The 13,896-nt window shown below is 44.5% G+C and overlaps 1 protein-coding gene across 3 annotated transcripts in view; it reads right to left on the bottom strand.

The window, feature by feature from the left end:
* The window catches only part of LOC144141370 (arylsulfatase B-like), a 47,851-nt gene that overhangs the window by 23,967 nt on the left and 9,988 nt on the right, over positions 1-13,896 (bottom strand). Inside the window, exons 1-2 of one of the 3 annotated variants that reach the window (XM_077672960.1) lie at positions 12,270-12,508; positions 3,378-3,482 (exon numbers count right to left, since the gene is read on the bottom strand). In XM_077672960.1, the coding sequence (XP_077529086.1) occupies positions 3,378-3,482 (105 nt within the window). In that variant the 5' untranslated portion in view covers positions 12,270-12,508. Of the gene's footprint in view, positions 1-3,377; positions 3,483-12,269; positions 12,509-13,896 lie in introns of those variants that run through there. The other 2 variants (XM_077672958.1, XM_077672959.1) reach the window with 2 other exon arrangements.

Genomic DNA, 13,896 nt, shown 5'->3' with positions numbered 1-13,896 from the left:
GTGTCAAAAATGTGGAATGCGGAGAGAATACGTCTCTGCCTGAAGTACTAGGTTTTAAAATATATGATGTAAACGCAATTGAAGCGAATTGGAAAACAGGTTGTCTAGCAACTGCTCGAGAAATCATTATTGGCAAGGCAAACTGCGGTATTCGTTAAAGACATTGTAGCAATATAGAGAGATTCTTTGTTAGTGAATCCAAGCGAGCAAAACTTTTGTACTAACTGACCGAGAGACAAAAAGGTGAACGGAGCGCTGAGGTCATTTCCCTTTCGTGTCCATCGGTCAGTTTACATTACCTCATTAATCCAGCCTTACAACTGTTTGTACAGTGTTCACAAGTTATCCAAAGCACAATACATTTTTCAAAAGTCCGCACCTTTGCTTTTTTGAAACTCCGCGTTACCGTAACAATAAAACAGTCATAAAAACCTTTACTTAACTTTCTACAAATTATGGCTATGAAGTTCAGTTCATGATAGTGCAAACACGAAAATTTGCACAATGTTTTTTGTTTTCTTCTCGACTGTCACAAGCTTTCAGAAAAGTAGGCTACCTTCGTCACTCAAAAAAAAAAAATCTACAACCAGTGCATACTGCCAGTTAGAACATAAGTAGCTGAAACTTGGCGCCATACTAAAAAACTAGAAAGAAAACTTTGTTCCCCTCAATGTGCTCTGGAACAATAAAATTAGAGTAACACTCAGGGACAGGATACGAGCTACCTGTATTAGAGCACAAACCACACTAAAAGATATCATAGCTGAAATAAAGAAAAACAAATGGACTTCGGCTGGCCATGTAGTGAGGCTGATCGACAACTGGGGGACAATTAAAGTAACAAATTGGATACGAAGAGATACGAAGGGATACGAAGAACGGGAAGGCCAGTAATTTGTTAAATGGACGAAAAAAAATTAAATTGGTTGTAATTTCTGGATTCGAGCATCGCATGACAAGAGCAGTTGGAGGCCAGTGGGGGAGGCCTTCGAGCTGCAGTAGACCTGACTAGGATAATGACGAGAACGATGATGATAATAATAATGGTGATGATGAGCATTTTGCTGTACGATTCTCAGCCACGCTAACACCATACCATCTGTATTTTGGTACGTTTGTGAGCAATTTTTCGTGGTGGTCACATTTATAACGTGCTATGAACCAACTGGTTGACATGTCAATTGGTCATGCGGAAATAGCAACAGCTTCAGACAGAAACGATTATTAAAACTTCCATTGAAGAAGCCAAAAACCCAGGGATACTTATGTATACAGGCAGGTACGCCACACTACCACCATTCCTGTTTAAAGCTATCTTCCTGGATAGCCATGGAGAAAAGACAAGCCCAAAACAACAGCTTATAAAAACGGTAGCCCAAACTGCGTTTTTGTGGTACAGAACGATACGTTTATCTCAACGTTCATGGCGGGGGCATCCGTCTTTAATTTCTCGCGTTTAACGCTTTCTTATAGTACGTTAGGTCCACATGTTTCCTCAAAATAATTTTCTCAGGCCCTAGTATTTCACTTGAAAAGACCAAAACGAACTCTTGCAGACATCAGTTTTTACCCGAAACCTTCGGTTAAAATTACACGATTTTTTTTACTTTTTCTCTTTACTTGCAAACCGTCTTCTTGGCTTTTGCTTACAACGTTTTACAGCCTTCGATGCTGCAGCTACTTCACTAAAATAAACACGGAGTTGTATTACGACTTAAGCCTTATTTTCGATTGCAATCATTATGCGATACTGGGACCAAATTTGATTGATTGATTGTAGGGTTTAACGCGCTGACGCAACGCAGGCGATGAGGCGCGCCGTAGTGGAGGGCTCCGGATTAATTTTGACCAGCTGGGGATCTTTATCGTGTGCCGAAATGTCGTACACACGGGTGTTTTTGCTTTTCGCCTCCATCAGAAAAGCGGCCGCCACGGCCGGGAATCGAACCCGCGACTTAGTGCTCAGCAGCGCAACGCCTTAGCCACTGAGCCACCGCGGCGGGTCACTGGGACGAAATTTACACTAGGATACTGTTTGGCGCACCATTCAACATAACTCAGTGCTTGCATAAATATGGTAAGTGCTTTTAAAAGGCACTGTGTTAAAATACAGTTTGGAGGATGAGAAACATTGTTCTATTTTTTTTCCACCGCTGTGGTATTTCTTCACAAACTGTATTTGTGAGCTTGTTGCGAACAAGCTTCGGTCACTAGGTTTATTGTCATCTCCTTGACAAATGTAAATTATGGCTGTTTGGTTTTTGCGGCGCCTCTTCGTTAACTACAACGTCTTGGACGTCCTGATCCCTAATATTTTCGCCTGAAAGAAGGGGAGTTTCACTATGACCGGCGTCCAATCCTTTTTTGAAAAAGTTGTTTTTTTACTATAAGCAACTAGCCGCTTATAGAGTGGGTTCGAAAACATATTGCTGGTCAGACCCGTAATTTGACTATATCTCACTACTTTTTCTAAGCTTTTTGGAACGTGTTCTATAGATTTGCCATTACTCCGGCTTCTAAGAGTTCCGATGTGTGCTTTACTCTCACTTGCTAGTGCTGCCGTAAGTGCTGCACTATAGACAAACATTTTTATTTGTATTATGCAGCTATTTTACTCCGTACTCGCTGGAAGCAGGGACTGCTGACTAGTGTAGGCTATTGCCAAACCTCCTCTATGACCGCGAGTCTGTCTATAACACCGCCGTAAGAATTGAAAATGATCGTGCTAGGATAACTAAATTTCCCTTTCATCTTGGTTCTTCTGGCTTTTACAATCGTCAAGTAACAAAATTTTCCAGCAGTGATATATGTCTAGAGCTCTATTTTCGTGTAAAGCATCATTATAGTAGCTGATCCGTACAACATTTGTATATTCTGCATTGTTTCTTAAGTTTATTTTGTTATCGGCGCAAGACCATTTGAACTGCGGAGCTGTGGTAGGTGTGACCTTCCCTTATTTCTGCTGAAGATCGGATGTCACGCAGGTGTGGAAGGAAATACCCAGACCCGCCGTTAGCCTCTCAGAAACTAGTTCCCGGACTCAACAAAGTGCGCAAAGGTCTCTCAGAAGCGGGTTCCGCTCCCTCCCACCGAAGGAGGGAGAATCTTGTTCCTGACATTTAGCTGCAGATTATTTTGCGGGAACCGTAGAGTTTGCGAGGCAACAGAACTGCCGCTCTAGGCCTAACGGCAGTTTACTATCGAGCCGACATCACAGAGTCACAACATTTCTGTTTCTTACGGGGTACAAAATAACGACAAGAAGTGAACACGGGTATTACTTAAGCATTTCTAGCCTCCTCACCAATGCGGCAAATATTCATTTGCTTTTGTGCCACCACCCGTATGAGTAGAAACTGCTACTCAGTAATACATACCAAGTCGTCGGCCATGATGATAATTATATTTGGCGGCAGCTTCTTGGCCAACGCAAGTACCACAGACGCCGCCAAAAACAGCAACATTGAAGATATTTGGGACATCTGCATAAGACGGGTAGAAAAGAAAGTAGTAATTTGCAGTACACATAAAAAACCTTTTTCTCTAGCCTATAGAAAAGCGCGTACATTATACACAAAAACCGAACTATAGGTGTGAAAAAAACATATAACGTTTCTTCCATAATTTTATTGAACTCTTAAGAAAAACCACGGTGTTTTGGAGCATAGCCGCGTCCGTCTCATAGTTCCCACCAGCCTTGATACTTTGCAACAACGACTCGGCTACCCCTGTCCGGACCACCTGATGTCCTCATTAGGGTATTAGCATATGTCAACAGATTTGCACACAACATGGAAATGTATCACAGAGCCACACGTAGCAAAGTAGAATACAGGTAGGATGTTCCGGTTGTCTTTCTGCCCAATGAAAATTCTGTAGCTTTTACTCCAGAAACACGAAAGATTTAACACAAAAGACGGCTTGCCAAAAGAACAGAACTACAACGTATGTGGCTTTCGGCGCCTAATACCGCTATCATGTGGGACGGTTTAGGTCGGCCAGACCGGTCGCTGTATAATTGATCACCTGTCGGAAAACCAGCCGTCTATGAAAAACAAAGCAAGTTATGATATTCGACACTATTGTTTTGCCTGTAAAGACGAGCCATGCCAGCCGCTGTTTTGTGAAACTAAGCCGGTATGAAGAGGCGAGAAACAAGTTACCCTCTAGCTGATAGAGGCCTCTTTTATTCGTAAAATCGGTGAAAAATGCGTTAGTGTGCCTTCTGTTACTTTGTATGGAAATGAGTGCGAAGATAAAAGAGGTGGAAGCGCTGATAAGACTGACTGCATATTGCATCATTTGCGTCACAAGAAAGCTGTATACGTTCGTGTTTGCTTTCACAAAAAATTTGTGCTTAGTGTGCGGGCACCCTCTCTCTTTGCATAGCGTCCGCAAATACCCTTGCTGCATTGGATTGTCGCCGAGTGCAAAAAACGATAACAAAGTTACCTTGTAACAACCACCCAACTTTCCTTTTTCTGTCCGCTTCATTCAGAAAGGCAATGGCAATGTAATATATTGATTGCCAAGACTAACAGATTTGCTGAGATTAATTGATTTTTTGATTAATTGTAGGGTTGAACATGCCGACGCAACGCAGGCGATGAGGAGCGCTGTAGTGGAGGGCTCCAGATTAATTTCGACCACCTCGGGATCTTCACGTGCGCCGATATCTCGTACTCACGGGAGTTTTTGCTTTTCGCCTCTATTAGACGAGCGGTCGACGCGGCCGGGATAACAGGTTTGCTCAGCACTGGCTGCTACTCCAAAATGTGAATACAGGGCTCTTGAGTAATTATAATGTCTTTGCGGATATAAAATCTGGAGAGCCATATCAAACACCAATTACTTTTTGTTGTGTCTATCTTATCTGCACAGCAGTCAGGCATGCCGGGAACAATTTATTCATACGAGTTCTATCTGCAATAGTTCTAGTTCAAAGTACGAGTTTTAGTTCTATTTAAAACGCGTTTCTGCAATAGCTCAAATTTATGTCTGACTGTGGAGCTGCATCCGTACTCCTGGGCATTATCCTTTTCATTACTGAGAGTGCAAGGCTGCAGCGGCCACAGTTACCGATAAATTACCAATGTATATGCAGAAGGTTGTTTTAAATACCGGCATTCCTAACACCCCATAAGTACATTAAGTCCGAGGGCACGAATATTGTAACGTGGCGGCAGGACAGATGGCACAATCTATGGCGAAAAATGATGAACGATCTATTTACAGTGTTTACAATGCTGCCATTACATTGCGCGTTCTAGGACCCAGCAACTTTTTTGTCATCTTCGTCAACCCCTGCCTGAGCGCAGCTACTACGGGACATTACCCGCGTGTTTTTACGTAGGCAATGTATTTACGCACCTTTACAAACATCTTTTCAGACTTAACCAATTGTAACAACGTTTATGCATCCCAAAAAGCTCCTGCGCAACGCGAAATGGGTATAGTATATTTATATATAACCTTCATGATACCGCAGTTTATCGACATACCTAAGCAGATAAAGAAAGTTGACACTGACACATGCAACAGTTGCAAGTTGGGCGAGTTGAAAGGTGTTCAAAACTAACCACAGCCCGAAAGACCAGACACACAGTTGAGCCCCGACAGGACCAGAGCTAACTCTCATCTCACTTTATTGAAAACCCGCTGCACATTTATACCGAAGGCACACAATGCCGCACGTTTCAAAGTTGCACACAAAAAGCAAAAAAAGAGAAAAAGGTAAAAGAAGAAAAGGAAAACAAATTATATGTGGTTATTCATGAACTGTACCTCTTTATCAGTAAGCGCCACTCCATTGTGGTTTGCGCACCTTTCGCGCCCCTTACTAATATGATAGGCTTCAACTATCTCCCAGTGTAACTGCTTCGGATGCTTTGTAAGAGTATCAGTTTCCTCAAACGCCGGGTGGCAGCCGCGCTTGTTAAAGCGTGATAGCAAATGCGGTGGCGGAGAATTTGTCGAAGGAAAGCGCATGCTCTCGCAATCTAACATTTGCATACCGGCCAGTGAGCCCTATTATGCATGACGCACCACACGACAGAGGAGCTCGGTACACGACGCCGGTTGCGCAGTCCATGCATCGGTGCTCATGCTCCGTATCACACCCAGATTTGGCTACCATTTCTGTCAACGTAGGCTTTCTTTGTATGGGTTTACGCGTTCCATCCAGTTTATGGAGAGCGGGACAACCGCGACACCATACCGACTAGCAACATTCTTCAAACGTGGGATCTGCGATGCACCTATTGAATCACGGCCGGTGTATTTCCTTCCGTTTTTTTTCTTTCCTTATCGGGATTACCGCAAAACGTGTCATGCCTGGTCCATTTTTAAAGCAAAGCTTTATACCTCTACCCCCCAAGGGTTCTTTCGTGACCGTTGGTGTCACCAGAAAACTCCAGCGAAGAAATAAAAGAATTTCTTGCACCGCCAGGAATCGAACCTGGAACTAACAGAGCAACAAAGCAAGAGCCCGTTGTCTTACCGATTAAGCTACGAGCCCACGCGAAGTCGGGGAAGACAAGTGGTGCACTCACCAAGCACATCTAGGGGTATAACCCCTGCATTCTTGCTAAATGCCACGCGAAAGTGATTAAAGGAAGCTCACACCAACCCTTGGCATCTCACTTCAGGAACGCCAATGGGCCTGTGGCTTCCAGTGTTCACGTAAAAATCTTAGCTCCTTGTCGTCCCCCCTCACGCCAATCGATATCTCAATGAACACATTCAAATACTCCTTAATGGCCAGGCCGTCACTCAAAGCCCCAGCATGAAGATCCTGGGCCTCCATCTTTAGGCCAACACCAAGAGTGACGTATCCTTGCAGCGCCTCAAACACACCATCAATAAATCATACACATGATCAGGCGAGTTGCCACCAAGAAGCGAAGCCTCAAGGAATCCCATACCGTTCGATTAGTTCAAGCTTTTATCCTTTCGAGAAGCACTTACGTTAACCCCGTGTCTTCTTCTTGGCAAGGAGGACGTTAACATGCCTTATATAATGATTAGAAAGGTGGTTGAGCAGGCCATGGGTCTTCCAATAAGTGCGTCCACAGAGACCCTGCTTAGCACGGGGCTCTACAACACGGTGGAAGAGCTGATAGAGGACCATCTTTCTATCCTGAAGCTCCGAATGAGCAGAACTGCGGCGGGTCGCCTTATCTTTCACGAGGTCCGCTGGGCAGCACATAATGTCACTCCACTTGATGTACTCCTGGACTTTTTGGCGACAAGAAACAAAGATGCTCCCTTTGCTTAGAAATATGAACCCCTCAGACTACACGGGTCGCCAACAAGCACGGGCTCAAGCGCTCAACACCACCCTCGGTGGGGATTATGCCGTTAGCTACACAGACACACCCCAACATCGAGGGCAGCAGTACGCCATCATCGTGGCTACTTTCAGAACCAACCTCCTTGCTTGTGCCTCACTGAAGACCGAAGACATGACGGCAGCAGAAGAGGCAGCCATCGCCTTGGCTCTCACTCAACCATGGGTTCGTAAGGTAGTCACCACTTCCCAACAAGCCTACAGGAATTACCTGTTGAGTTTGGTGTCCCGATCCGTACTGCGTGTGCTAAAAAAACCACTCCCCAAATAGTTCCATTCAGCTCATCTGAATGCCCACTCATGCTTCCATGGAAGGCAACGAATACGTCCACGAAGCCGTACTTTTAGCCCTCCCCCCCCCCCCTGCTATGAAGGTGCATGATGACGGTCAAACCGCTTGTCTCAATCAGGGACGTAACCCAGCATTATCGCCTTCTGAGACAGACCCTGCCTTCGCCTTACCCTGACCTTTCCGTTGAACAACAACCTAACCTACGGCTCATACAATCCGGCTCATTCCCACACCCGACGCGTCTTCACTTAATGCACCCGAATCGCTACGACGCTGAATGTAAACTTTGCTCAGAAGTAGGAACACTCTGCCACATAATCGGGGTGTGCAACTTTAGCCCTGAGCACCCTCCTCTCTTTCCGTCAACTACCGAACAAGAACCATGGGAGATGCTGCTGTCCGGCCCCTCTCTGCCTACCCAACTTCAGCTGGTACAGAGAGCACATGTGGCGCGGACTGAATATGGGCTACAGTGAAGGAGGAACCACTCCCCTGGACCACACTTTGGGCCATTCAGGAATCTGAATAGAAGTATTTCCTCCTTCTGCCTCTCCTACTCCTCCTCCTGATCCTGCTCCGTCTCTGCCACTGATCTCGTCGCCTCTGTTCGCGACGGCAGAGACGGAAAAGTGAGATCGTCTAATACCGGGTTTGGGCTTTAATTTCGTGAAAGCCGTTTCCACTCATGTGGTATACCAATACAACTCAACCAACCAATGTTCATGCTTCATGCAATAATTTAACGTTACCAATAATATGTGCTTGAAAGAGTAGAGGGTAAGGGTATGCAAATTCAATTTCACTTCTCTCTGGTTTAAAAATTTGTAGAGTGAAGTGAGTGAATTATGTGACGTCGCATTAGTAAGCATTGTGGGTGCCGCTCACAGCTTTGCTTTCCAAACACATTCACAGAGTGGATTGGCGTTAATTTTTTTTTGCCACAGCTCAAGAGGGCCGCTTTAGGTTAACCTGCCGCCTGTAGCCTCATTAACTGACCTTCGAAGCTCTCATCACAGTATGGTGACAAGAGTGGGTTAAAGCTGTGTGAAACACAGAAAAAATACACTATTCTTCAGTACTTCGAATTTCCTGATCAACAACTTAGGAAGGGTTCCTCAGAGCGAAGAAAGTACCACCAGCAGACACGGCCTTCCTCAACTGTGAACGGAGGTCCAAGAACGGCAGACCCTGTTTTTTTTTTGGAAGCTCGGCAGCAAACTTGAAACCGAATCTACTTTCACAGAACACTGCCAGACTATAAATGGGCATTCGTGGTAATTATTCAGAGTTCACACAGGCAAAGTAATCATCAACATATCTAAAAATGTTACTCGCCAGACCACACCGGTGTTTCTAAAGCAGAGTAAATCCCGCTAAGAAAGATATGGTTTAATACGGATGCAACACAGGACCCAATACAAACCCCGCATCTTTGCACGAACAACAACCCTCCGCATTCTATAAAGGTATATTGCTGGTAAAATATAAGAAGTTCTGAAAAAGACTCTACAGAAAGGCCACAGCTGGTAATGAAGGTCTAATCTTTATTTCCTTCAACAATGCGCATCTTGACGCTTTTGATAAGCTCTTCTTGTGTCAGGAAATAAAAAAAAGGTCTTCTACATCAACACTTAGCGCTTGGCACTTCGTTGGATTGTCTAGCTTCAACAATTTCACAATTCTGCCTGAATTGGGCGCCAAAAGAGGTCAATAGATTAGGCTAGACAGGTTCCGCTGTAGGAACCCCGACAGAACTCGCTCCCAAGAGCCTCGTTCAGAATGCAATGGCTATGAATTCAAGGTATAGTATAGGAGTTCTTGCTGAGAAGAAAACTTCGAGGCGCCCTTTCCTAGCGTACTTAACTCTAGGTACCAACAAGTCCCAAACTAAGATCGTTTAGTAGGACCCACGCCCTGTTTTTCACCTTTGACGGTGGCAGATAAATAATTGGTGGTAGCCAGCAAATTTGAATGACGATTCAAGTTTTCGGGGTTTTTTATTTTTTGTGTGCAAGTCATGACAAAGATGGTGTTTGCCTTCGGAACAAATATGTGTGCGGGTTTAAAATAAATTCTGTGTCATTCTTTATTCTTCTAATTGAGTTTTGGGTTCGTGCTGGTTGGCTATACATCGTTTGAAGAAAGAGAGCTAGGACGCAGACGAGGAACGGAAAAAGACAGTACAAGCGCTGACTAGCAACTTGACGTACTTCATTGCGTTCTGCAATATATTCGAAAACATTCTTCAGTCTGTCTCGTCTTTTGCGCTATGATCAGTTTAACATTATATTACATCTCGAGCGCAGATCCCCGCGTGTCACATACTGGCCTTAAACGAACATGCATAGTATCGTTAGACCTCCGTTCAGCGCCCAAAAACATTTGTACCCACCAACGTACAAGTGGTTTCTCACTCAAACGAATAGCCGTGGAACTTGAAAAATGGAAGCATGAGGAACCGGAGAACATGACTTTACAGTGCGGAAGGCTAATCAGCCAACAACAGCTTAGTAAATTTGGTGTACACCGTGTTCGAACAAAAACCTGTGCTGAAAGTTGGGCAACATCACCTACTCGCCCTCGTACTAACCGGGGTGAGCATTCGGTAGGTCTTCGAGTGTGCCTGGCGCCGCAGCATCTTCGACTGTGCCCTGCTGATTGACCTTGAGTTTTTCAGCCAAATTACCCGATGTCTAAGTACTTTGCCGTGAGTGTAAACGACGAAAGCTGTGCAGCACACCACTGCAGCGATTGCGCCCATTCTATGTCGAGATCTGAACGTGTACTTACACTTTGCAGTCGCGATAAATTTGAAGGTTGACGATTGCGTAAGCAACGACCGCCAGCCCTTTCAGGCTGCAAAGCTGCCTGTTTCTGCATAAGAACGGTAAAGTTACGTCGCTTCCTTTTTCTGATAACTTTTTCACAGACACAAGCGTCTTCTATGATTATACTGCTATCTTTTTTTTTTCAGTTTCCGTTTCATAGTAATATTTTTCGGCAATCATTTCATTATATTGTGGCAATCAGTGCCACTTCGGTCGAAAACCTGATAAACCTTTTATTACTTGTTCAACTTCGCTCTAGTAGTTCGCGGTATTTCAGCTAGCACGGAAATTTCTGAATTCAATGCGTCCATTCCGACAGTACCGCAACAACAAGGCACGTGCGATGTAAGGGTTACGTGTTTGGGGACGAGTAAAAAGCAACTAACCGGCTCGACTTGCTAGATCGCAAAGAACGCTGCTCAAAGAGTAATTACAGCAGAGGGGGAGCCCTTTTGACGCTTTCCTCGGCAAAGAAAGTAAAAACAAAATGTCGATGCTCTCGTTTCGATTGCCACTTCAAAGAACACATTCAAAATGATCACTACAGTTTATGGTCGCATCAAGTATCCTCCTTCTATATAGCACCGAGACTTCGTGATCAGCGGTTTTATCGTTAGCTAAGCTACCTCGATTTCACACCCGAACCCTTTTCAACAACAATGTGGTGGCCTACGACGAGCAAAATTCCCTTGAAACAGTTTTGCAGCTCTTCGATCCTTAAAGGAGCCATGAAGACAAAATACAAGTTGTGTTTATTAGAAAGACTGCTTAGTCCCAATAACAATTATACCAATATCATCGCAATCTTCGAACAAATAACGGAGATATTAAAGAAAACGTGTGAAGCAGTCGCGACCCCCTAGCCAATTTCCCGCAACTTTTCTATGACGTCACGGAACCTTGTTTTTGCGATTGGCGGCCGCCTAACTGACCTGTCGCGACGAGACATGACTCGACGTCTGCAATGGGGCCTCTAGTTCCATTTGACCGCATCACTTCAATGCTAACGTGCAGTTACCGCACTGAAAATTATGTTTTGTTGTTGGCCCGTATGATGTCATTCTTGCTCATAACACGTCACTGTGGCGCAAAATTTGAAAGTTTTTAAATACTTCTTGCTTTTTTTTCGTTAAAAAACATCTTTTGTGACTGTAATGGAGCTGAGTGAGATACTGAATCCTAGTTCTTTCAAATTAAACGAAGTTGTATCTTCTCTTCATGGCTCCTTTAAACACGGAGTATCGAGGCAAAATAATGAAACGATATACGTGAGTAAGAACATACAGGCTTTGCCCAAGTAACAATGAGCAAGGTTGTTTGGGTTTACAAAACAAAAAATGCACATCTGCTACCAAGATAGCGGTGGGTATTTTGTGTTACTTTCACATACACTACTGAAGCTACGTGAGACACTTTACCGACACACAGGTGTATTGCAGTAAACCGCTTCTGTTTCTGTGCGCTCTGTAGTTTGCCCCAAAGCCCTAAAATGCTATTGTTTTAAACAAGGCGAACTAAAAAAAGAGCTCGAATAGGTCAGTCAAAGGCCCAGTGCGTGCTCTAACCAATTTTTTCATCCGGCCGTGGATCGCGCTTTAAAATTTTTGCAAATAAATTGCACTGACTGTAGTTTGTGCATTAAACGTTAGATCTAGTAAAAGCTTTTCCTAAAACATGAAATAGGTTATGCGTGGATAGGTTACAAGACGTCATTCTTTCCGAGCTGAGAAAATTTACGAAGCTACACTTTTGACTCAGGCGATATAAATAAAAACATCTTCTTTTAACGAACATACGATACCTGATTTAAGTAGGCGCTTGCGTTACCTCTTCAAGCAGGCCTTGAAGTGAGTCGCATGGACACCAATGGAACTAACACTGTTGTCTTCTTACTGAAGGCGACGCGAGACGACACACTCAACCGATCATGCCATAAGAACGTACAGTCGGGGACTTAATTTTCCAGACCACGCGAGCGCGTGGCAAAAGCCACCGATGCGCGCTCTGGAGGCCCGGCGCCTGTTGTCGAGACCGCCGCGGCGCGCATGCGCGTCCTGTTTTACTTGCAGGCACGCCGAGTTTCTCGCTTCCTGCAGCTGTGCAGAAACGGTCACTCAAGCACCGCATAGCGACGCCTTTGTAGCATTCCTTTCTTCCCGATGGCACATTTGGGGCCTAACGTGACGATTGCGATGGCTTTGGCGCAAGGGCGGCTCGCGTGCTGATAAACACTTGCGCGTCATGTTTTATTTGTTTGTTTTGTGCTTTATCGTTTATGGACGATGAGACTAGCGGCTTGCGAACGGCGTCCACGAATGAAGCTCGTACGAAGCACAGTCTCACGGTACCGCGCTACCCACGACGAAATGCCAGCTATATGAATAGTGAACCTTTATTCACCTTGTTTATTGTGTTATTTGGCCACTGAACATATATTCCAGCTCGCTCTCCACTGCCCGTAAAGTAGGCGATTTGCAAGTTTGATAAAAGAAATTATTTCGATGTTTTTGCTGCCTACTTCATTACTTAAAAATGATAGATATACGTACTCACATAAATTGTCTGTTCGCTCTGCCCGTCGCATCTGTAAAAATGGCACCTCGGGCTCCCATTGAATGCCGTAATAAAATTATTCGCTACTTTTGAGAAGCTGCTTTTCAAAGGGACATTTGCCTGCTTACTAATAGGCCAAGAGATGCTGTTAGCCGAGGAATTCATTCCTACGGGGATGAATTGTTTCAAGGCAAGAGTAATTCTTCAAGGTCGGCTTGCGTTGATTGATTATGAGGTTTTAACGCTCCGATGCTACAAAGCCGATAAGGCGCATTGTAGTTTAAAGCTGCGTAATAATTTTGATTTCCTGGAATGTGTAGCATGCGCCGAAATCCCGAACACACTTGAGCATTTTCTCTTTTCGCCTCCATCAGAAAAGGGCCACCTTGCAGATCAAGGTCAGCAAGAAAACAGGAGGACAAGCTGATTGTTTTTCAGTGGTTAAACACCCGTTCATTAGTGACAAAACATTCGAAAGGCCCTAAGAGGCAATTAATATTACGGCTAAACGTAGCGAATAAGGTTGCGGCCTTCTTCGACGGGAACCCGATGTGCCGTTTTGAATAATGCCGACGCGCCGAACGAACAGACAATACATATGGGTATGTCTTACAATCATTTTTAAGTAAAGAAGTGGACATTAAAATAAAACACAGGATTTCTTTTATCAAACTTGCAAATCGCCTACTTTATGGGCAGCGGAGATCGAACTGGAATATATGTTCAGTGGCCAAATTACACAATAAACAAGGAGAATAAAGGTTCGCTGTTCATATAGCTGGCATTTCGTCGTCGGTAGCGCGGTACCGTGAGGCTATGCTTCGTACAAGCTTCATTCGGGGACACCGTTCGCAAGCCGCTAGTCTCATCGTCCA

This window comes from Haemaphysalis longicornis, unplaced genomic scaffold (genome assembly GCF_048455015.1).
Source record: "Haemaphysalis longicornis isolate Haplotype H1 unplaced genomic scaffold, Haemaphysalis longicornis Haplotype H1 scaffold_6, whole genome shotgun sequence".
Classification (NCBI taxonomy): domain Eukaryota; kingdom Metazoa; phylum Arthropoda; class Arachnida; order Ixodida; family Ixodidae; genus Haemaphysalis; species Haemaphysalis longicornis.
Note: the sequence above shows the minus strand (reverse complement) of the source record. Positions and strands in the feature narration are given on the sequence as shown.